We start from the raw sequence: 25,988 nt of genomic DNA, 5'->3' as shown, positions 1-25,988 counted from the left end.
GAGAAAGAAATGCCAAAATGCCTGAAGTCCAGTGTCAAGTACCCACAGTCAGTGATGGTGTGGGGTGCCATGTCAGCTGCTGGTGTTGGTCCACTGTGTTTCATCAAGGGCAGGGTCAATGCAGCTAGCTATCAGGAGATTTTGGAGCACTTCATGCTTCCATCGGCTGAAATGCTTTATGGAGATGAAGATTTCATTTTTCAGCACGACCTGGCACCTGCTCACAGTGCCAAAACCACTGGTAAATGGTTTACTGACCATGGTATTACTGTGCTCAATTGGCCTGCCAACTCTCCTGACTTGAACCCCATAGAGAATCTGTGGGATATTGTGAAGAGAAAGTTGAGAGACGCAAGACCCAACACTCTGGATGAGCTTAAGGCCGCTATTGAAGCATCCTGGGCCTCCATAACATCTCAGCAGTGTCACAGGCTGATTGCCTCCATGCCACGCCGCATTGAAGCAGTCATTTCTGCCAAAGGATTCCCCACCAAGTATTGAGTGCATAACTGAACATTATTATTTGATGGTTTTTTTGTTTGTTATTAAAAAACACTTTTGATTGGATGGGTGAAATATGCTAATTTATTGAGACAGGTTTTTTGGGTTATCAGGAGTTGTATGCCAAAATCATCAGTATTAAAAGAATAAAAGACCTGACAAATTTCAGTTGGTGGATAATGAATCTATAATATATGAAAGTTTAATTGTAATCATTACATTATGGTAAATAATGAAATTTAACACTATATGCTAATTTTTTTAGAAGGACCTGTACATCCAACCTGCAGTTGCACCTCTCTACAGCAGGTGAGGCAAAAAAGTCCATTTTAATAATTTTATGTAACATTATGAAACTTTCTAGTAAACTTTGGGGGGAGTTTTAACCAAAACTAGTGCAAGGGAAAAAGAGGTTCAGTTGTCCCCGTCTATAATGCTCTATGTTATGGAGAGCGCGGTGGATTACCCCAGCTAAATTGCTAATGGTGTCAGGAACATTAATATCCGCTGATCGCCGTGGAGGGAGAGCATCATTCTAAGGCCGCTTTCCTAAGTCTGTGAAACACGTCCTGCGCTTAGGTCACAATATCCAGACCACCTGGTCTTCTGACCCGAGCCACTTATCAATGAGAAGTTAGCTCCGGTCAGACCCAGCAGACGACACATGGAACAACTGATGAGCAGGGGTGCCAGATGTTGGACCCAAACTGATCAGACATTAAAGACCTGTCCTTAGTCTTATATCAATAATATAGTAGTGGACAAACTCTCTAAGAGCCAACCTCAAGGCTTGTAAGTATACGTGTGTGGATGAGCTATGAACCTATGTAAGCAATATGACAGCCACTGAATATAAAACAATGAATGTTTCTATTCACTGACATCAAACACTGTGCAGCAAGATGACATAGAAATGGAGATCAATTTAGATAAATAACTGATAAACAGTAAAGATAGAAGCCAAACAAACGACAAGTCAAAAAACAGATGCTTCAACTCACCTTCTAAATGGTCATGCGTTACCAAACCTAGCGAAACCATGAAGGCAAGTTTCTAAACAAAAAGAATTTAAAAAAAATAATGTCACTATATCATGCCAAAGAAAGCTAAAACGGTGCAGTACAACTTTGGTTTAATACGTCCGACGTTCATGGAATACAGGCCACCGGACCATAGATATGAGGCTGTAAACTTCGGGTCAGGAGACTCATGGCCGGTCCGGATAGTGATCCATATCCAGACCATGAATGTTGTAAATTTTAAACCAGCCTAAGCTATCCAATGCTTTTCTCACAGCTTGGTACCTGTGGGTTTTCCTCTCGTTTTGGCTTGGGGATAGGTTGCACTGTTGTACTGCTTTCGGTTGACTTCGCTGTTTCCACCTGAGTTTTAACTGTCTAAGGGCAAAAAAAATGTATCAAAAGATGTCACATATTACTCTCATATCTCATAGCAAAAATTACTAATCAGTGACCTCTGCATTAATTAACACAGCATTTTAATTTAAAAAATAAATGAATAAATGTTGTAGAGGAAAATTACAAAAAGTCATACAGACATTTGACGTATCACCCTCACATTGAACATATGGGTTTATTTATAACTAGGGAAGGGAGAAAGCACTGACATTTCAATATCCATTGAAGTAGGGAGCTCCTGCCGTGAACAGGTAATTACAGCAGAGATCTGCTCTGAGAACTAAACACCAAGAATAGGCTTTGTTTACTCAGAGTTGGAAAAGTACACTTTCAAGGCAAGAGCTTCTTTTGTTCAAAGCACTGACTGCAGCCTTTTAGGAGCCAGTGATCAGTGATGAATATTGCGGTTTGCATCGATCAGATATTTATGGGAGATATATTCTTGGTGTTATAGTGACGGGACGAACATAACGCAGTCACTCACATCACTATAAAGGCCATTCTAACACCTCCAACTTAAAAAGCCAATGGATTATGCTGTCCGTACCATGCTTCATCTCTATAGAAAGGTAAAATTGTGATAATATCTACCGCCTGGGACCTCAAGGGGCGAAGACATCCTGTTGGCAATCTCAAACTTCCGAAAGACCTAGCACATCCCACAACCAGCCCCCACATGAGCTCACGAAGGGGATGCATGTGGGGGTAACCTTCATCTAATAAAGAGCAGAATTTTGGCTATTGTATTTTGTCAGTCCTGGAAGGTACAGTTTTCTGTGGGTTCTCTCAGTTTTCCTAAGGAGTACCTCCCTCCGCTAAGCTCTCAGACATTTTATTATTAAATAGTTTTCAGACATCAGATCTATCATTAGATTAAATGCTCATCATTGACTCCTTTTGCACGCCAGTATGTCTCAATAGCATGAAATATGGTGGCGGTATATAGTGACATACAGAGGAAGTGTACACGGTTCTGTAATACTGAACCGTGAGGACCGCGTGCCGCGTTATCCTGATACACTTGAAGGCTGTTACCTGCTTCTCCAGGTTTGGTTTTGGAAGCTGCAGAGTTTGTGGAGCTGCCAGTCTCGTGCCTGGTGCAGCTATCACGATACTGGTGAGCTGTGCTGTAGGGAAGGCTTTGGAGATGGTCGTGGGTTGTCCGTTCACGATGCGCACAGGATGAATAGAATTCTGAGATGTCGACGTCAACTTTGTGGTAAGCATAACCGGCCGCTGGATGAGCTGAGGAGCTGCAAGCATTGGGGGTGGAGCAGGGGCGATAGGGATGTTGTTTTGCGCAGCTGGCTTTGGCCGCACCTAATGGAAGTATTTAAAAAATAAAAGTGTTAACAAATTGGCCGTGAAAATGCCCCTAATGAGAAACAAGCAACAGTGACATTCTTCGATAAAACAAGCAGATTTCAATGTAAATTCTGATGCAAATTTTTAGGATGGATTTTATTTCATTTGACAGTTAAGGGGCCAAAAGTTTTTTTAAATCTGACCGGTGTCACTTTATGTAGTAACTCTGGAACGCTTCAACAAATCCCAGCGATTTTGAGATTGTTTTTTTCATGGCACATTATAAAATTTATGATAATGGTAAATTTAGGTTGATATGTTTTGCTTTTATTTATAAAATTATTTATAAATTCAGAAATTTGACAAAAATATAAAAAAATTAACTATTTTCAAACTTTTGAATGATTATCCCTTTAATCCAGATAGTCAGACCATAGAAAAAACCATTAATAAATAACATTTCCCTCATGTCTGCTTTACATCAGCATCATTTGTAAAATGTTCTTTTATTTTGTTCGCATTTTAGGAGGTTTAAAACTGTAGCAGCAATTTTTTATTTTTTCAAGGAAATTTACAAAATTTACTTTTTTTTAGGGACTTTGGCGGTCCTATATATTGGAAAGCACTCTAAATTGATACAATTTTAAAAACAGCACCCCTTAACATATTGAAAACTGCTGTCATGTAGTTTGTTTACCCTTCAGGTAATTTCCAGGAATTAGTGACATGACAGGAATGATAAAATGTATTTCTACCACTTAAATGTCATTGACTTCTGAACAGGTTACAACAGCCAGGAGACTGAGGCCTCTATTTGGCCATGAACTGCCATTGCAAACACCAGGACCACACAATCATGATCTTAGGGTACCAATGGCGATAAAGAGGAGGCCTCCACACTGTTAACCATTTATATGACAGTCATTATTTACAGCAGCATCTAAATATGGTCAGTGCCAACAATTATTGTGGCCGATACAGCAAGTTGTCAGCTATAGTGTACAGCCGACAGCTGCTGGATTGTCACCTGCATGGGGATACTATCCTCTTATATCGCAGGTCAGTAAAAAGATGTATTGGGGGTCATTAAGGGGTTAAACAAGGTTCTGTGGATAGGTGATAACTGATCGGTAACCACCGATCGATTGTTAGAAGAGGCGATGGGCACTAACCTATGTGCCCTGTAGCTGTAGTCAGACTATGTGGCTGACAGAACGGCTTTCCTGAAGATTGTCAGTTCAGGCCAGCTGCATGTTGGCGCCACTGGTCCCATCTTTGCTCTGGTCCTGACTAGCAGCAGAGTTGGATTTGCCTTTGCAGCGTGTGAAGCACCGACGCTTATCGGATCTGTCCAGCTTTAGAGCAGCCCATAAAACAGAGTCTGCCTACAGCGAGCTCCATGGCTAGGGAACTGGCCACCATAGGGACAACATAGTGGTCAGTAACCTAGGCAATGAGCTATACAATAAAAATTAAAAATCCATCAGTTTATGAGTAAGAATAGAATTTTTAAATAAAAAGGTAAAATTACAGTTGCTCATTCTTACAAGAAACTTTGCATTTTACCCATTTATACACTCGAGAATTATTTTAGCTAAAAAAAAAAAATTTCCTAAGAACATTAAAAAAAACCATGAACTTACAAATACAAGTTCCCCACATATATTTATCCCTACGACATTGGGAAGAGAAGTTACTTACTTGTGGAAGAAACGTTGGCCGAGGAGTGAGCCGAGGGGGTGGGATGAACTGGGGAACTTTGATAGGCTGAGAAGTAGTTGCTTGGACCTGCTATACAGAAAGTGAAAACCCACAACATTGAACATCATCATCAGCAGCATTGGCCAAGCATGAAGTAAGACATGGAACCATCGCTCACCAGAGTAACAGCATTTTTTGCCAATATCTGAAAGGTCTCCGTTCCCTGACCGGTGACCTTACTCGTCTGCAGGTTTACTACGCCGCTTTTTGCATCGGAGCCGATGACTGCTTTCTGGCTGTTGATGGCAGTCACCATGGCAATGGTTGGTCTCTGCCCCATAACAGAAGCGGGCATGGATGCTGCTGCGGCTTTCAATACGAGAGGTAGAGTCTTTGCCGTGATCATAGAAGCTGTGGCCACGGTCTATTGGAACAAAGAGGACAGATGGGATCAAGAGTGAAAAGAAGGAATTGAGAAAAAGGTAAATACGAAAAAGTAGTTGCTTTATGGCAAGTATGGTGAAAGGATTTCAATAAAAATATATTTTTTTTACTCAACATGATGAAAGTGCACACATTTGTCCATTTCTCAAACCATCATAGGTCAATGCTTTTATTGTCTCTTTCTCTGCTGCTGCGTCTTGTCCATGGAGTCATTTTGCATGGCTGTTTTACAGATGAATGCCGTAAATAATGAAATAGTTATAATAGATGAAATGTGGATTACATCCGCGCTGCTGCGACAAATAATAGATCCAGATATACTTGTAAGATGTTCGGGTGGTTTATTCAATGCGTTTCGAAGCTCATGGCTTCTTCTTCAGGAAGTTTCCACACAAAGTTATCTTGTGTGGAAACAGCAGCGCGGATGTAATCCACATTTCATCTATTATAACGGTTCTGAGAGGTCGCAGCGCCGACCTGTGGATCTGCAGCAGCTGACAAACTACACGCCTGTCCTGTGTACCACCAGGTGAGCAGTTCTCGCACAATTGATTAGAAACAATCCTGGGGATAAGACCCTATTTGCGCTTTTTTTTGTCTCCTATTTTTCTATAGTAGTAAATAATAAAATGGTATATTAACTGTACTGACCGCAAACAAAATGTGCTTAAAAAAAGTCATGAGACATGGGCTAAAAAATGTGCAGTTTTACACCATGTTAAAGGGGTTGTCCCATCACGATAAACCAGTCCTTAATCCCAAGTTAGAGCATATGGGCGTCTAAAAGGGAGCATCTCCTGCCTTGGACCCCTCTGAGCAGTTGCTCTGTCTCTGGAGCAGTCCGTGTATTACAAGGATTTTCGTGTAGTGAAATAACCACCATGCGATATCACAAAATGTACAGCCGGCCGAATCCCCCTACAGCAAAATCAGCTGTTTTCAAGGGTTTAGGGAGCAGCTCTTTCACTTAAAGGCATTTACATCTTTGATGTCCGGAGACCACGCAGCGCTCAGCTGCTTCCATCCTTGTGCCTGCGGCTGCCCTGGCCGGAGTGATCCCGGTAGCAGCCATGAAAGACAGATGGCGATAACCCGTGTAACCTGAAGCACTCACCTGCGTGCCACTCAGGCCTGGAAGAGGTGATGTGGATGCCTGGGACAGCGGCTGCCCTGGCCGGAGTGATCCCGGTAGCAGCCATGAAAGGCAGAGATGGCGATAACCCGTGTAACCTGAAGCACTCACCTGCGTGCCACTCAGGCCTGGAAGAGGTGATGTGGATGCCTGGGACAGCGGCTGCCCTGGCCGGAGTGATCCCGGTAGCAGCCATGAAAGGCAGAGATGGCGATAACCCGTGTAACCTGAAGCACTCACCTGCGTGCCACTCAGGCCTGGAAGAGGTGATGTGGATGCCTGGGACAGCGGCTGCGGTTGGAGCTGCTGTAGTTGGATCGGATGTGGCTGCTGCTGCACTTGCGATGTTGGCGGTTTGCTTTCTAGCTGAAGCAGAGGTTGGATAAGTAGTTTGTTGTCTGGGAGTTCCTGTTTAACTATCAGATTCTTCCTAAGCTGCTCCACTACAAGTTTCTGAAAGGGATAAGAGGCCTGTGTTACACGCTGGACCCATTACAGCACATTGCATTCACATACTAGTCCACCAGAAAGCAGAATCACAACCGGTGGAGTCACGGCAAGACATGAAGTTTTCAGAGAAACGCAGGCAAGCAATTTCCTGGAAGCAGAAAAAAGGCAATTCTAGAAATAAAGCAAACCATGGCAATGTATAAAAAAAACTGCAAAGATATAAACTGCAAACCTGTCCATACAACTACTCTGATGTAATCATCACGTGTATTATGTCCTGTGCTAAAAAGCACAGCACGTGCTCCACTAACGGGCAGCAAGGTAAAGTCGTTGGCACAGGACCCGCTTACTTCCACATAGCCTTCAACACACAATGCTCAGAACAAAGCAAAAAGGCATTAGACATGAAAAGTCACATTGCTATACACAGCGTAAATCAGGCCTCTTCAGCCCTACAGATAAAGGGCTGCGAGGAGAACAGACGCCTATGGAGCTGGTAGTGGAGCGGGGGAGGCAGCCGGTCGGCTGTCGCCAGATGACTTGTCTATAGGGGTAAACAAGTGAGATTTAGGTTTAACAAGCAAACAGGAATGTAATGGGAAAATGTATTTTTAATTTTTTTTTTTATTCATGTATGCAAACCTAACAGATAACAGAACCCCGCAACACAAAAGTCTTAAAACTAGGGTGAGTCAGCACCACAGGATAATGACAGATGGCCGTAATAAGAGGGGAAGTCCAATCAACAGAAGAATTGTGATCGCTCTAATACAGAGTACTCCAACCCCAGCAGCCACACAAACACGTACACTGTTCAGCCATGTATCTGCTGGTTAGAAAGGAGAAAACCAGCAAACCAACTGAAAATGACGGACACTTAGCGATTACTTTTCCTGCACAGAAACGCTCTATGCAGAGATCCCCGCCACAGTCATTTAACATTTCATGAAAAAGCAGGCGGTGCGTCCGAGTTCTCAGATAAACGGCCTGCACAAATTAATAATAATAATCTTTATTTTTTATAAAGCGCTTTACAGGTTGCACACATTATCATCGCTATCCCCGTTGGGGCTCACAATCTTAATTCCCTATCAGTATGTCTTTGGAATGTGGGAGGAAACCGGAGAACCCGGAGGAAACCCACACAAACTCTTTGCAGATGTTGTCCTTGGTGGGGTTTGAACCCAGGACTCCAGCGCTGCAAGGCTGCTGTGCTAACCACTGCGCCACCGTGCTGCCCAATTTACTAGATTTTAGTCTAGGAACAAAGTGTCTTTCCAAGGTTGGGTTTACTATTCACAATCTGTATAGTTATCCAAAAACTATTATATGTGAATGCCGTCCAAGACCCAATTCAGAAAAGTATATCACACTGCGTATCAGAACCCCCCCCCCCCACCACCACCACCACCACTCTGGTTAGCGACCAGGACCCCCTCACTCTGGTCAGCGACCAGGACCCCCCCACACACACACTCTGGTCAGCGACCAGGACACCCCCCCCCACTCTGGTCAGAGACCAGGACACCCCGAACCCCCCCACAACCACACACTCTGATCAGCCAGCAATGCCGTCCAAGACCCAATTCAGGAAAAGAATATCACACTGCGTATCAGAACCCCCCCACCACCACCACTCTGGTTAGCGACCAGGACCCCCCCCCCCCCCCCCCCCCCCCCCACTCTGGTTGGCGACAAGGACCCCCCCACGCTGGTCAGCGAGCAGGACCCCCCCCCCCCCACACACACACACACACACACACATTCTGGTCGCTGCGACCAGGACCCCCCCACACACACACACACTCTGGTCAGCGACCAGGACACCCCGAACCCCCCCACAACCACACACTGATCAGCCAGCAATGCCGTCCAAGACCCAATTCAGGAAAAGAATATCACACTGCGTATCAGAACCCCCCACCACCACTCTGGTTAGCGACCAGGACCCCCCCACTCTGGTTAGCGACAAGGACCCCCCCACGCTGGTCAGCGAGCAGGACCCCCCCCCCCCCACACACACACACACACACACACATTCTGGTCAGCGACCAGGATACCCCCCCACTCTGGTCAGAGACCAGGACACACCCCACCTAAACCAACCCCCCACCCCCCACACACTCTGGTCAGAGACCAGGACACCCCAACCCCCCCCCCCCCCCCCCCCCACTCTGGTCAGAGACCAGGACACCCCCCCACACACACACACACTCTGGTCAGAGACCAGGACACCCCTCCCCCCCCCTGGTCAGAGACCAGAACACCCCGAACCCCCCCACAACCACACACTCTGATCAGCCAGCACACCTAAGCTTGAGAACTGATTCACATGTGCTAATCAAAGGGCCATGTGAGTATGGGGCATTTTGTTTCTGATTTGGTTAATTCAGAGGTCAGATCTACAGCCCCAGGAGCACAATACGTGTATTTTAAGCAGGCTCCTTGCATCTTCTCGCCCGACCACTTGCACCAGTGACCCCATTCCATCACATCTCCTCCAGTCCCTTTCCCCGGCTGTCACCTCTCACCGAACAAAAATATTCAACCTTTCCCTCACTTCCGGTATTTTTCCCTCCTCATTTAAGCATGCCATCATACATCCATTACTTAAAAAACCATCCCTCGATCAAAACTGTGCCGCTAATTATAGACCTGTCTCTAATCTTCCCTTCATCTCTAAACTCCTCGAACGCCTGGTCCACTCCCGTCTTACCCGCTATCTCTCAGATAACTCTCTTCTCGACCCTCTTCAATCTGGCTTCCGCTCTTTACACTCTACTGAAACTGCCCTCACTAAAGTCTCTAATGACCTACTAACAGCTAAATCTAATGGTCACTACTCCATGCTAATTCTCTTGGATCTCTCCGCAGCATTCAATACTGTGGATCATCAGCTCCTCCTCACTATGCTCCGCTCCATCGGCCTCAAGGACACCGTTCTCTCCTGGTTCTCCTCCTATCTCTCTGACCGATCCTTCACTGTATGTTTTGCTGGTTCCTCCTCCTCTCACCTTCCCCTTACTGTTGGGGTTCCTCAAGGATCAGTCCTAGGCCCCCTCCTCTTCTCGTTGTATACTGCCCCTATTGGACTAACAATCAGTAGATTTGGTTTCCAGTACCATCTCTATGCTGACGACACCCAATTATACACTTCTTCTCCTGATATCACACCGACCTTTTTAGAAAACACCAGTGATTGTCTTACCGCTGTCTCTAACATCATGTCCTCCCTCTATCTGAAACTAAACCTGTCAAAAACTGAACTCCTCGTGTTCTCTCCCTCTACTAACCTACCTTTGCCTGACATTGCCATCTCCGTGTGCGGTTCCACCATTACTCCAAAGCAACATGCCCGCTGCCTTGGGGTCATCCTTGATTCTGACCTTTCATTCACCCCCCACATCCGATCACTGGCTCGCTCTTCTTACCTGCATCTCAAAAACATTTCTAGAATTCGCCCTTTTCTTACTTTCGACTCTGCAAAAACTCTTACTGTTTCACTTATTCATTCTCGTCTGGACTATTGTAACTCTCTACTAATCGGCCTCCCTCTTACCAAACTTTCCCCGCTCCAATGTCCTGAATGCTGCTGCCAGGATCATATTCCTCACCAACCGTTACACCGATGCCTCTACCTTGTGCCAGTCATTACACTGGCTACCCATCCACTCCAGAATCCAGTACAAAACTACTACCCTCATCCACAAAGCACTCCATGGCTCAGCACCACCCTACATCTCCTCCCTGGTATCAGTCTACCACCCTACCCGTGCCCTCCGCTCCGCTAATGACCTCAGGTTAGCATCCTCAATAATCAGAACCTCCCACTCCCGTCTCCAAGACCTTACACGTGCTGCGCCGATTCTTTGGAATGCACTACCTAGGTTAATACGATTTATCCCCAATCCCCACAGCTTTAAGCGTACCCTAAAAACTCATTTGTTCAGACTGGCCTACCGCCTCAATGCATTAACCTAACGATCCCTGTGTGGCCTATTTATAAAAAAAAACACACAAAAAAAAAAAAAAACAATCAGGTTCCTCGCATCATGTTCTCTTACACTTTATGCAGTATTAGCCCTCTGTGTCTGTACTGCTACATACTTAGGCAGTTAACTGGTTCATGCAGCTTTACATGAACACCCGAGCCTTACACTATGGCCGGTCCGAATAACTAAAGCAATTGTTACCATCCACCTCTCGTGTCTCTTTATATTGTTAATAAAAATCTATTTAAATCAAAGAAATGAATAGCGTCAGATGAACAGACTGCCAAAAAATGGCTGCATTGTGCCCCGGGTCCCATCATTTAATGGTTTTCTTTTTTTGTCGGACACCGTCGATGTAATGAAGAGGCAGAGCACATTAACCGTGTCGTGTGATGCAGTGGAGCAGCCGCTGCCGGAGGAACGTCCGAGCCATTTATCCACCCGATTGTGCCCTTCACGTCTTGCTCCTTCTTCCTTGTGTTCATGTCTAATTGAGCTGAGTGCGTCTGACTTGTAACAGAGCTGTATTGGGTTTTTCGCTTAAGTCTGCAGTATTGAAATGTTCCTGTTGTCATGAACGTGGGATTTGCAGTCTCCAAAAGGCCTTATCAAGTGCAGCCAGTTGGTGCAGCAGGAGGGCAGCGCAGCTCATGTGCTTGGGTAATGGAGTGTAATTATAAGGAAAGACCTACACTGCCGCTGAACGGTGAGCGATCGGCGTACAAAACCCATGCAAATAATCAGCTCTGCGTTTTGCCACTGACTTTTCTGCTGCACCATATGAATGTCATACTGGTATTGCCGAGTTAAGTGCCCATTTACATTTCAAAAGGAAAGTCTTAAGATGGGAATATTTTCTACAGACGAGCGTTACAGAGTCCCCATGATATAATCCACGAAAACTCCCCGTCTACAGGGTCTGTACATTCTGCTTGTAGGCATGACCCAAACGGTCAGGTCCCATGGGCTGCTGCCTTCAGGGGGAGTCATTCTCAGAAGCCGGCTTGGCACTTTTGGCCACCAGCTTACAACCTCTGCATTCAAATTCAGTTTTCACCATAGTATATCTTGCATTTGCCGAGTATGAACAGATGTTTATTGCATTTTCTCTACTTCTTGAATTGTACCCTAAAGCTGATGCTGGATCTTGGTCCCGATCTGCTCGTTATTGCTTTGCTTTCCGCAGCCATCCCAATGCTTTAACTTTATAATTTCACAGCTTTAGGATTATTTTCCATAACATGTTTATACTTTTTTGTACACACGAGGACATATGAAGCCCTCACACCCTCTGTAGGGGCAAGTGCCCACGGCACAGGGTTACTCGGATATTCGGTGTGGAGGACGGTAAAGTCGACCTTACAAGAGACTGCGAAGCAGAACTCTCCAGCCGTCTGTCAATCAAGCGTCAAGACGGCTTCTCGCCGCCCTTCACGAGCACTTCTGCCAGCAAGTACAAGAGGGAGCTGTATGTCAGCCACTTGTTTCTATGGAAACACAGATGGGTCATTTTACAAAGGCACTTATCAATGGAAAAGCATCCCAAGAACGATGATCAATTTCCTTATGTACACACGAGCAGTAGGCGGACACGTGACGGCGCATACTAAGAGAAGATCTTCATACATAGAAAAGCGGTTTTCATCTCTCAGAGCTTAAATCTACCCATGATCTGACCAATGGCAAAGGAACGAGCAATGCGGTACGGACACCACAGGAAGTAACGGGGATAACGAAACCGAGTGCGAATTCCCAAAAAAAAAAAAAAAAAAAAAGTCTGGACCCAAGTGAGTACAACAGGAAGAGGAAAGTAGGCGTCACCACGACCTACAGGCCCCAAATCCGCTAACAGGCGCAGGTAGTGCCCATAGCCAGTAATGGAAGGGCACAGGAAATCCAGCTTGCCCAGATAAGGAGCATCTAGTCCTCACACACGTGGCCATATTATAACACCACATATCCTCCACAATATGGTGCCAATATACTTATAAGGGGTTTACAGCTAGGGTTACATATGGAAGGAAACAGACTTTTTTTTTTTACCATTTATTTAAAGGGAAGGTGCCATCAAAAAAAAAATTTTTTCAGAAATTGTAAAAATGTAAAGAATTAATGATTACATTTTCTTAAAAAATATTATCATTTGTTTATAATTTAGTAAAATATGAAAAATAATTTGAAAAGTTTTGGAATTTCCACTTTTCAACACTAGGGGGAGCAGCTGCTGAAATTTCAGAAAAACCTAGTGTAGAAATAGCTCACATTACAGCACTGCAGTAATTATGGGCGGAGTCTGCTGACGTGTGTGATGTCTCCTCTCCTCCCCTTCTGGGTGTTTGCTAAGGGATTAGAGAGGATGATATTCAGGAACCCAGTGAGCAGCCATTTTGTTGGTGACTGCAGAGTATGGCTGCCGTCACACTATGAGTATTTGGTCAGTATTTTGCCTCAGTATTTGTAGCCAAAACCAGGAGTGGAACAAATAGAGGAAAAGTATAATAGAAACATCTGCACCACTTCTGGATTTATCACCCACTCCTGGTTTTGGCTTACAAATACTGAGGTAAAATACTGACCAAATACTGATAGTGGACGGCAGCCTTAGGCTACTTTCACACTAGCGTTGTTGGCTGTACGTTGCAATGCGTCATTCAGGAGAAAAACGCATCCTGCAAAGTTGTCTGCAGGATGCGTTTTTTCCCCATAGACTAACATTACCGACGCATTGCGACGTATTGCCACACGTCACAACTGTCGTGCGACGGTTGCGTCATGTTTTGGTGGACCGCCGCCACAAAAAAAGTTACATGTAACGTTTGTGCGTCGAGTCCACCATTTTCGACCGCGTATGCACGGCCGAAACTCCGCCCCCTCATGCCCAGACCTTACAATGGGGCAGCGGAAGCGTCATAAGACTGCTTCCGCTGCCCACGTCGGGCATTTCTTTCACAGCATGCGTCGGTACGACGCACTGCGAAAGGCTCGTACCGACGCTAGTGTGAAAGCAGCCTTATACTGACAAGTAGACAGTCACCGAGGATGGCAGGCAGCAAGGATTCTGGGAGATATGTGGTGGAGGGAGCAGGGTGACAGCAGCACAGAGTATTTCAGGAGAGCAGTGTGCTGGTCTATAGGGGCCCCCTGTTTGGTGCGCGGAGCAACCAGGGATTTTACAGGGATTGTACATAGATGGATGGACCATCTGCTTGTTTGCTCCACAGAAATCCAGGAAACATTTCTGCGGATTGATGGCCTGGTCTGATCCAGACTTTGCATGCAGACCCCATTCCCCTCCTCAGATCCTGTCTTCTCCATCCTGTCCTGGCAATATGTGAAAGCGAGGCGACAGGCGAAGTCCGGGGTGACGCTGGGAAGGAAATGTAGCCATATAGTAACGATAAAAATGAGACCCCTCTCTTCAGCTGCCTCACCAGCCTTCCCCTGACTACACCTAACTGGAGGTCATCCTGCCCCCTCTATTACCCCAGACCCGCGTGCAGGTGCTCAGCCAGAACCACCATAGAATGGGTCCGCTTTCTGAAGATAATACTGCCATAGTGTTCTCACATAATACCGCCATATAGATCACACACAATACTATCAAATAGATCACACAATACTGTCATACAGTTCTCACATAATACCACCATATAGATCACACATAATACCGCCAGTGTTCTCACATACCGCCATATAGATCACACATAATACCGCCAGTGTTCTCACATACCGCCATATAGATCACACATAATACTGCCATATAGATCACACATAATACCGCCAGTGTTCTCTCATACCACCATATAGATCACACATAATACCGCCAGTGTTCTCACATACCACCATATAGATCACACATAATACTGCCAGTGTTCTCACATACCACCATATAGATCACACATAATACTGCCAGTGTTCTCACATACCACCATAAATCACACATAATACTGCCATAGTGTTCTCACATAATACCGCCATATCACACATAATGCTGCCAGTGTTCTCACATAATACCGCCATATAGATCACACATAATACCGCCAGTGTTCTCACATACCGCCATATAGATCACACATAATGCCGCCAGTGTTCTCACATACCGCCATATAGATCACACATAATACTGCCATAGTGTTCTCACATAATACCGCCATATAGATCACACACACCGCCAGTGTTCTCACATACCACCATATAGATCACACATAATACTGCCAGTGTTCTCACATAATACCGCCATATAGATCACACATAATACCGCCAGTGTTCTCACATACCGCCATATAGATCACACATAATGCCGCCAGTGTTCTCACATACCGCCATATAGATCACACATAATACTGCCATAGTGTTCTCACATAATACCGCCATATAGATCACACATACCGCCAGTGTTCTCACATACCACCATATAGATCACACATAATACTGCCAGTGTTCTCACATACCACCATATAGATCACACATAATACTGCCATAGTGTTCTCACATAATACCGCCATATAGATCACACATAATGCTGCCAGTGTTCACATAATACCGCCATATAGATCACACATAATACTGCCATAGTGTTCTCACATAATACCGCCATATAGATCACACATACCGCCAGTGTTCTCACATACCACCATATAGATCACACATAATACTGCCAGTGTTCTCACATACCACCATATAGATCACACATAATACTGCCAGTGTTCTCACATACCACCATATAGATCACACATAATACTGCCATAGTGTTCTCACATAATACCGCCATATAGATCACACATAATGCTGCCAGTGTTCTCACATAATACCGCCATATAGATCACACACAATACCACCATATAATTCTCACAATACTGATCAAGCATAATACCACCATACAGATCACATAATACCGTCATATAGATCTCACATAATGCCATAATACAGCATGACGCTCGCAGCTCCTGTTATCGTACACATTGAGTTGCGTGTGCAATGGGGAAAGATATGCAGGGGGGAGAGGAGTGCATAGAAGTGGATTAGATACACGGTTCACCAGACAGTATCACACAGGAGAGGATTAGATACACGGCTCAGCAGTCAGTATTTCACAGGATTAGGCTATGTGCACACGTCAGGATTTTTTCCTGACATAATCCTGAGAATTCTGCCAGAAATCCGCGTGCTTTTTTTGCGCGGATTTCTTGCGGAATTTGCGCGTTTTTTGCGCCGATTTTTTGCGGTTTTTTTGCTTTATTTTTATTTTTATTTTCCGGAATGTCCTTTTTGATAGGAAATCCGCAAAAAGATAGAGCATGTCCGGATTTTTTGCGGTATGCGTTTTTTTGCGGAAAAAAACGCTAACATCTGCACAAAAAATGCGGAATGCATTCTAAATGATAGGATGCATAATGTTAGCTTTTTTTAGTGGATTTATAGCGTTTTTATGGCGAAATTCCGCAAAAAAAAAAACGCTAAAAATCCGGACGTGTGCACATAGCCTTAGATACACAGGTCAGCACAGGATAGGATTAGATACACGGTTCACCAGACAGTATCACACAGGAGAGGATTAGATACATGGCTCACCAGACAGTATCACACTGGAGAGGATTAGATACACGGCTCAGCAGTCAGTATTCCACAGGAGGATTAGATACACAGGTCAGCACAGGATAGGATTAGATACACGGCTCAGCAGACAGTATTACACAGGAGATGATTAGATACACGGCTCAGCAGTCAGTATCACACAGGAGAGGATTAGATACACGGCTCAGCAGACAGTATCACACAGGAGAGGATTAGATACACGGCTCAGCACACAGTATAGGATTAGATACACGGCTCAGCAGTCAGTATCACAGGATAGGATTAGATACACGGCTCAGCAGACAGTATTACACAGGAGATGATTAGATACACGGCTCAGCAGACAGTATTCCACAGGAGGATTAGATACACAGGTCAGCACAGGATAGGATTAGATACACGGCTCAGCAGACAGTATTACACAGGAGATGATTAGATACACGGCTCAGCAGACAGTATCACACAGGATAGGATTAGATACACGGCTCAGCAGACAGTATCACACAGGAGAGGATTAGATATACGGCTCAGCACACAGTATAGGATTAGATACACGGCTCAGCAGTCACTATCACACAGGAGAGGATTAGATACACGGCTCAGCAGACAGTATCACACAGGAGAGGATTAGATACACAGGTCAGCACAGGAGAGGATTAGATACATGGCTCAGCACAGTATAGTGATAGATGCAGGGTCTGATGTCCTGTGAGGAGCTGCAGTGAGAGGTCGGAGCAGCACAGAGATTCTCCCCCATCCCCCTCTGTTACCTCTCTGCAGCTCCTGATAAGAGAACATCAGACCCCAGCACTTCATCCTCTCTAGCGATTCTAGAGATTCAGCCACACACCAGGCAGCAGAGGACAGGGAATGGCCGCTGAGTGTGAGGGGAGACAGATGGAGCTGCCCCTCCAACAGCACGGCTCTACAGTGGAGCTCACAGTCAGGTACACTCCACTGTAGGCTGAAGCAAGATGGCGCCGATCTCCTGCCTCTGCTGTGATGTGGAGACCGCCCAGGGGGCGTGGCCACATCAGAGCAGAGAGCAGACAATGCTAGCAATGGGGTCGGCGCCCGACTACTGATCTCTATGTCCAGGGCTGCCGTATGTGAAGACTGTAAGTGTCGTGCAGCTACACTTCCAGTCCTGCAAATGAAAATGGCGGCGCCCAGTGGCAGAAAAAAAAAATGAATAAAAAAAAAAAAAACAATAAATACTATGCACTTGAAAATAACTTATGAAAATAAGGAATTAAAGAGGTTTTTGTTTTTTTTACAATATTAAAACGCGGCACCTTCCCTTTAAGAACCACATAGAAAGTGATCTGTTGTATTGGGCACTGGAAGGTAATAAATAACCCCATAGTATAGAGTGGTGTAAAGACACCATAAAATGGAGCTTATATATACACCAGACAGAACCGCTGAAAAGGAAAGTCCAGTAGTAAGAAGCGCAATGGCCCACGGCAGTTTTACTCTGGTTTGGGCTCTGTTCACATTCACATGCATACGTTACTATTTTTGCCGTTAAAGCCGCAGAAAACATATAACGATCCCATTAAAAGTTAATACGGGCTGCTGGTTGCTGTCTGGACCGAACAAACAATTTCCTTGGTACAGTGATGTAAGAAGTCCGAGCAACGGCACCGATGTAGACTGTATGAAGCTTTACTTATTGCCATGAAAAATCTTTTTATCATTGCGGTCTGTTTCAATAATATCCAGCCATGGAGGTGCTGTGTATATATCTGAGATATAGAATCGATGCCCCATGCCTGTGACCGCTGGGCAGGTGTTATATTAATGCTAGGTTTTGTCTATATTATAACACTGTAAAAATAGTGAACCATCAGTGAAAACATTAATGGTCGGCCATGTGCCCTTGCATTGCCACAGGTTTGCAAAATGAATCTTCTTCTAAGTAATGCGCTGGCCCTATCGCCCCAACACCCGGACTACAGGAGGTGCGCCATGTGTAGAGATGTCCCCGACTGTCCCCAAATAAACATGACAAATACATTCTGGATTAGGACCGATCGTTACTTTATAATTACAATAATCTCATTTGTTTTTTATTAAAAGAAAAACACACCCTTGTCAAAATTGCAAACTGAATTGTATGAATGCACCTAAGCCACCAAGGGTGCAGAATAATTAAGGTGCACAAAGCCCCTCCAAATCTTTTAGGATGGTAATTTATACTTCCAGTTGCTCCATTCTCGGAAACAATCTACAATATGTTTTTTTTTTCCTACATGCTGCACACAGAAACAAGGTTTGTAAAAATAAAATAAAAGTGAAACCTGCAATGTGTCGCCTTGGAAATTGCCACAAAGAAATTCCCAGGAAGATTGATCCCTGGGAACATACTTTTTAAGAAATTCCCATTTACACACAGTGAACGACTGACACTGCAGTAAGAAAATTGGAAAGTCCACGTCTTCCAGGTGAGGGGGAAAGCGAAAGAGCATAGACGTCGATTCTTTATGTACTGACCAGCACGACAGACACTGGTGCTGCTGGAAGGAAGGGAGCGCACTGCTTTATTGGTCTCATTCATTGCCTCCATCATCAAACATTGCTACAGTAATGGCATCAGGATTCGAAAAGTGGAGCAACCAGCACCTTAGTGAACCTGCAAACGGGAGCAAGTTAATGTTTCCTGAAAACGGTCTGTATACAAGTCAGGACGTGACCTATAGACAGCAGCATGTCACCCGGAGCCTGGCATACCATCAATGACCAGTTCAGCCTGCAGTAGTATCAGTGGGAATAATGCAGCAGCAGAGCGGCCGTCACCTTCATCATGCTGGGCAGCTCTCTAAAAATGGAAAAGTAATTATAGGCCAGTGATCTCCAGCCGCTGCTGCTGCTTCAGGTGCTGCCATGACAGCAGAGATGGTCAGAGCATGCCGAATTGTCATCTTGTCACTCCTGAAGAGCCGCAGCTTGTAGACCATCGCTCTTCAGGAAAACAACAATTACCAACATGTAGCATTACAAAATAATGGCCAATTCACACCGCCCTGCACGAGGATGTGGCACAGGCCGCCACTGTATTTTAGAGACCACCATATGGTTGTCTGCATAAGCCCCAATCCCGTCCTACATATCTAATACATGTGCAGATACCACCTTCAGCACTTTTGCACAATGATTTTGTGCATTTTTTGGGACACATTTGAAAAAAAATGCAGCCTGTTCTGTCTTTGCCACTTTTTGTACCATTTTTCTCAAATGTCACCCATACAAATTACCGTAGATGAAAGTGGCAAAACAAAATTATTTTTTAGTGTGACTGCGGTAAGGTCTCTAGTCTCTCCTGACAGATTACATGGGGAAAGAGAAGAATCAGTCCTTTGGGATTTCATTGCCCGATCCATTCGGTTTCAGGGTAGACTCTGGCAGAAGTCCTGGCAGCGGCCTTCTCCATTTTCACCTTGGAACGCTCGGCTGGGCTGTTCTCATGTATACGGCCAAATATAGGCCTCTCTATAACACTTAGAAAACAACAAGAAAATAAAATGCATGCTTATGGGGGTAACAAAAAAAAAAAAAAGTCAAAAGTCCTGAAGGAAGCCTTACAGTTATAAATTGCTCTGAAAATGAAAAAGGAATGAGAAGCTGTAAGATGCAGTAATTTGCACGTCAAACATGGTTAATTATTTCCAATGAAGCTGAGCAGATCTGCTTGACCTTCAAGTTGAAGAAAAATGTAAATGGTAATTACACCTCAAGCTCTCCTGATGACACATACACAAATAGCCTGAAAATTAAAGAAAAATCATAACGGGTTGATATTACCGACTGAATACAGACACTGGGAACTGGGAAATCCATTGCTGCTACATCAGAGCCTGTTGTATAATTTATGCCATGGTCAAGAATACATTCATGGAAAAATAAAATCACCATACGATGACGTCTGGGGGCAAATAATTAAGCACCTGTTTCCTTGGCAGATCGTGTTCCTGAACTATGCCAGCATATAAAGCACTGTCACTCCAGGTACGCAGGCTCGGATTGTGATGCTCCTCACGTTGAGGCAGCAAAACTCATCACAATCCTGCAGGAACAAAGTATCTGGAAGCCACTAACTTGGAGGGATGCAACGGGAGCATCCAGGTCTTTGCAGACAGCGATAAGGGAAAAGCACTGGAGCAGAAAATAGTTGTAAGTAGCACAATACTATTACGGCCTGCAAGATACCCTACTGATTGAGGGCCTATCACGGGAGACAAAACGCAATTAAGTTGCAGATCAGATGGGACCTCATTACACCAAAATATACGGCGAGCGCTTAAATTAGCAATCCGAGCCTAGCAAGAATAACAAGCAAACAGCGGTGCGCGAGATCGACCCCCTGTTATTTTAGTGCTACAATTTAGCAAATAATTTTGCTTCGCTCCCCGGGCAGAGGAGAAATTTCTGCTGTAAACTTTATCATGGAGGAAGCTGTGGACTGACACAGCTTGTAAGCAGAGGGGAGCGAGGCCGAATGTGATTTTATGTAAACACGTCCAAGGCTGCAGACTGGGATCACACTTTCATTTACAGCTTGGGAGGAGTCTGATGGCAGGAGGATTTTTTTTTTGTTGTTGCTCCTGCTCTCAGAATAAACCAGCGCAGATAGTGAATGTGGAAGTGTTCATCGGCGCGGTGTACCATCCTGCACCCATGGTGGCAGCTACAACCACCTCACTGGTCACATTTATTAGGGTGGATTACAAGGGAGCACCCCATCCCTGATCTGGATGATGAGGTTCCCATGGAGCTGTACCTGGTCTATACCCAATAGATGCTGGCTGCGTAAGGCTATGTGCTCAGGTCTCGTTTTGTTGGGGTTTTTGCACAAAATTTAGAAATTTACTATCCCAACAAAGTGATTGAGAGTTCTTTTTGCCTTGCAGATTTGAAGCCGCTTCGCATTTCAATTCTTTCAGTATTTTCATAGCATTTTTCACTTATTCTAATGAATGGGAAAAAAGTGCATAAATCCACCATTTTTTCTGCAGCATTTATCCTGCCACTAGACACATTTTTGATCCAAATAGGTCTGCATCAAATACCCAATGTGTGCACATACCCTAAAACAGCCGTCATCTGCTTGTAAGACTAAGTTCACACAATAAGTATTGGAGAGGTATTTTCTCACGACCACTGTGCTTTTTAACACAGCGCGTCCATTTCTTTTGCAGTAAATTCCTGCTTTTCTTCTGAGGATTTTCCACATAGGCGTAAATGAGATGATAAAAATCTGCAGGTAAAAATTGCTTGTGTTTTCCATGCGATAAAAAAGCATGTAATCTGCAATCAAAGTTTTATCAAGCATACGTTACTTAGCAAACAGGAGTTTTCCAATGTAAAGTTTCATTTAAAGTGAACCTGTAATGTCAAGATCTTCTATTTACCTGCAAATATAGAGTTAATCTGCAAGTAAACAGCGCTATAATCCTGCCTGCTTTATTGGAAGAACAGCTACAGGGAGGAAATTAATTTCGATCCGTCTTGCAGGCCATAGCTTTCAGTCATCGGGGCGGTTACACTTTGATTGACAGCAGGCTCTGCAGCGCGTGTCCAAGTGCCGGGGAGTGATAACAGCGCGTTTACACAGGACAGTGATTGGTGACTGTAGGCCCCGATGACTGAAGCAATGGCTACAAGAAGGATGTAATTTCCCCCCTATAGCCATGCTTCCATTACTTGCAGATTAACCCTTTATTTTTCCTTTTTTAAAAAAAAAAAAACCCTCATGTTTAAAGCAAAAAAACAAATGCAATAAATGTAACACGAGCCCACTATCTCCAGGCGTTTTTTTTCTACTGAATGATCAAAGAGGGTGTTGTGTATTTAAAGACCCTTTTACATGTTCCCCGGTGGCAGTCGGCAGCTCAGGATGATCCTCCTGTCCCCTGAATTAAAAGCAGAGAAATCCCGGTTTTCGCCACTTTCCATGGACACCCAGACGAGAGTGTGTTTACGCTATGACGAGGCTGAGCACTAATGGCCGCACATTCACAAGCCTCCTTAACGGCAGAAAATGAAGAAATACAACAATTGCCAATTTGAAAGGAAGTGGAGCTGTAAACATGCCACATAAAAGCACAGAGAGCCCAGTAATGTAGTGTGCTGCTCTAAATTGTACTGTCAGGAGAAGTATCCTCTAACCAGTAATATCAGCAGAATGGGGGCCCCACATCCCCCCCAGGAGACACACAAATCAGCACACACAGTGTCGGCCGTCACACCGTTCACACTAAGCACTTCACTTAGGCATCACGCAACACAAGAGAATACACCGAGGAAGAAGGAGCCAGCGACGTCTGGAGGCTCCAACATTAACCATTTCTTGGAAGAAAGACTTCACCCATATCTAAACAAAGCGTAAAATCAACCAACCCACCCAATGACTTCATGCATATTTCAGGTATAACCGTCACATAGTTTGCAGTGAATTACTAGATTGTGAGCACAGAGGAGTTTCTCCATGCCAAACCTCTAACCCCCAATTTTGCAGATTTCTTCTCTTCCGAATGGCTCTTTCAAACGTCCGTGATCGCAGTCCGATCTTGGACCGCAGGCCGATCTTGGACCGCAGGCCGATCTGGGGCCGCAGGCCGATCTGGGGCCGCAGGCCGATCTGGGGCCGCAGGCCGATCTCGGATCACAATGCACAGCTATGGGTATCATTCTGACTTATGAGGGGAGCTGCACATTTCCCCCATTGCATAGAAGATTGTGAAATTCGTACTGACAGCCGCAGCTCTCGCGATTTCACTCTCTATGCACCACATTTCTTATAATCTCCTGCACTATGCTGGCTCTAGATAATGCATCAGATTTGCTGTAAGTGAATACAATTTTTCTGACTTTGCAAAGTAGCCTTGTGCATGTAAACTTTAAGGGGTTGCCTTTGGAAACAAGTCATCATCTATTGGCAGTAGGTACTTTTATCTCCAGTGGCATGTTGCATCTGCAACCACTGTCTCATTCATTCTCTATGGAGCGGCTGGAAAAAGCACAGAGCGAGGGAGCAGAGAATGAACGGAGCAGAAGTTAACAATCAGCAATGTCCGTGCCAATCTAATGGGGTCAATAGTGCCGCCTTCTACCGATCAGTGCATGTATAAGTTATCACCAATCTGGTGTATTGGTGAGGAGTTATTTCCACCACTTAGGAATTGTAATAAGCTGGACAAGTCCACCACTAAAATCATTTCCCCTATTCCCATTTCCTATTGCAATACCATTAAAATCCTGTGCAGCTCCTACACATTCATAAATTACTTCTTTCATAAAGATCTGTATCCATTCTCAATTACAGTGTATGTCAGTAGCTTGCATCCAAGAGAAATCATGAATTTGTAGAAATGCTGCCTGCAAAATTAATCTGACCTGATATATTCCATAGGAGGACAGACCGGGAGTCCCTGTTATCTACCAACTGAAAAACTCTGGGTTACTAAATATTACGGCCTCATTTTCTCACGCACACATAAAAATGGCCTTAGTGTCATCAGTTTCTTAGTTTTTACCATCAAGATTTCATCACTGATTTTCAAGAATAAAGATTGCAATCCTCCTATTCATTACAATGTTAATCACGGACAGTGCTTGGTCTGCACACTGATGGCATTCACGTGCGGTCTGACTTCCACGCACTCCGCTTTGTACTGGGAATTATGATCTGTGACCTGGTCGGCTAAAAAACGTAAGCATGTGAACAGCTCCTTCGATTATAATAGGTATGTGTCCTGTGAAAAACCACAGACAGAATACGCATGTGAAAAATCACGTCTGAATGAGGCCTTAGATTATAGCGGCCCTGATGGCTCATACAGCTCGCTCACAGATTTTAGATTATGAGCAGGCAGAACAATAGCGGTCAGAGAGACCAAAGATCTCTGCGACGGCTGATACACGTTAGTCCCACTGTGAACACCCTGATTAAAGAAATTCTGTGTAAACGGACCTGAAATTTAACAATCTGACAAGTTCTCCCACTGCATGTCCCAATTATAACAGGACTGGCAGGCCAATTTTTACAATTCTGACCACTGTCCCTTTATGAGGTTATAACTCCGAAACGCTTCAACGGATCTTAGCGATTCTGAGATTGTTTTCTTGTAACATATTGTACTTCATGATAGTGCTAAAATTTCTTCGATATAACTTGCGTTTATTTGTGGAAAAAAACGGAAATTTGGCGAAAATTTTGAAAATTTCACAATTTTCCAACTTTGAATTTTTATTCTGTTAAACCAGAGAGTTATGTGACACAATATAGTTAATAAATAACATTTCCCACATGTCTACTTTACATCAGCACAATTTTTGAAACAAACGTTTTTTTTTCAAGGAAGTTATAAGGGTTAAAATTTGACCAGCAATTTCTCATTTTTACAACCAAATTTACAAAACCATTTTTTTTTAGGGACCACCTCACATTTGAAGTCATTTTGAAGGGTCTATATGGCTGAAAATACCCAAAAGTGACACCATTCTAAAAACTGCACCCCTCAAGCTGCTCAAAACCACATTCAAGAAGTTTATTAACCCTTCAGGTGATTCACAGCAGCAGAAGCAACATGGAAGGAAAAAATTAACATTTTACTTTTTAGTCACAAAAATGATCTTTCAGCAATAATCTTTTTAATTTCCCAAGGGTAAAAAGAGAAAATGGACCTCAAAAGTTGTTGTCCAATTTATCCTGAGTACGCTGATACCCCACATGTGAGGGGGAACCACTTTTTGGGCGCATGGCAGGGCTCAGAAGGAAAGGAGCGCCGTTTGACTTTTTCAAGCTAAATTTGGCTGGAATTGAGATCGGACGCCATGTCGCGTTTGGCGACCCCCTGATGTGCCTAAACAGTGGAAACCCCACACAAGTGACCCTATTTTGGAAACTAGACCCCCTAAGGAACTTATCTAGATGTGTCATGAGCACTTTTATCCCCCAAGTGCTTCACGAAAGTTTATAACGCCCGGGCGTGAAAAAAAAAATTCCTATTTTTTTCCACAAACATGATCGTTTAGTCCCCAATTTTTTATTTTCTCAAGGGTAAAAGGAGAAATTGGACCCCAAAAGTTGTTGTCCAATTTGTCCTGAGTACGCTGATACCCCATATTTGGGGGGAACCACTGTTTGGGCGCATGGCAGGGCTCAGAAGGAAAGGAGCGCCGTTTGACTTTTTCAAGCTAACTTTGGCTGGAATTGAGATCGGACGCCATGTCGCGTTTGGAGAGCCCATGATGTGCCTAAACAGTGGAAACCCCCCACAAGTGACCCCATTTTGGAAACTAGACCCTCTAAGGAACTTATCTAGTTGTGTGGTGAGAATTTTGAACCCCCACGTGCTTCACTAAAGTTTATAATGCCCAGGCATGAAAATAAAAAATCCTATTTTTTCCTACAAAAATGATATTTTAGTCCCCAATTTTTAATTTTCCCAAGGGTACCAGGAGAAATTG

At 44.3% G+C, this 25,988-nt stretch overlaps 1 protein-coding gene across 7 annotated transcripts in view; it reads right to left on the bottom strand.

Moving 5' to 3' along the window:
* PHF21A (PHD finger protein 21A) overlaps window positions 1–25,988 on the bottom strand; it is a 95,747-nt gene that overhangs the window by 21,598 nt on the left and 48,161 nt on the right. For 5 of the 7 annotated variants that reach the window (XM_069739707.1, XM_069739713.1, XM_069739710.1 and 2 more), the window contains exons 5-10: window positions 6,742–6,954; window positions 5,104–5,349; window positions 4,926–5,015; window positions 2,955–3,239; window positions 1,806–1,898; window positions 1,503–1,554 (exon numbers count right to left, since the gene is read on the bottom strand). In XM_069739707.1, coding sequence (XP_069595808.1) covers window positions 1,503–1,554; window positions 1,806–1,898; window positions 2,955–3,239; window positions 4,926–5,015; window positions 5,104–5,349; window positions 6,742–6,954 — 979 coding nt within the window. The remainder of the gene's footprint in view (window positions 1–1,502; window positions 1,555–1,805; window positions 1,899–2,954; window positions 3,240–4,925; window positions 5,016–5,103; window positions 5,350–6,741; window positions 6,955–25,988) is intronic. The other 2 variants (XM_069739711.1, XM_069739708.1) reach the window with 1 other exon arrangement.

Source organism: Ranitomeya imitator, chromosome 9 (assembly GCF_032444005.1).
Source record: "Ranitomeya imitator isolate aRanImi1 chromosome 9, aRanImi1.pri, whole genome shotgun sequence".
Lineage (NCBI taxonomy): Eukaryota > Metazoa > Chordata > Amphibia > Anura > Dendrobatidae > Ranitomeya > Ranitomeya imitator.
The sequence above is the reverse complement of the archived record's forward strand: the minus strand, read 5'-3'. Positions and strand labels throughout refer to the sequence as shown.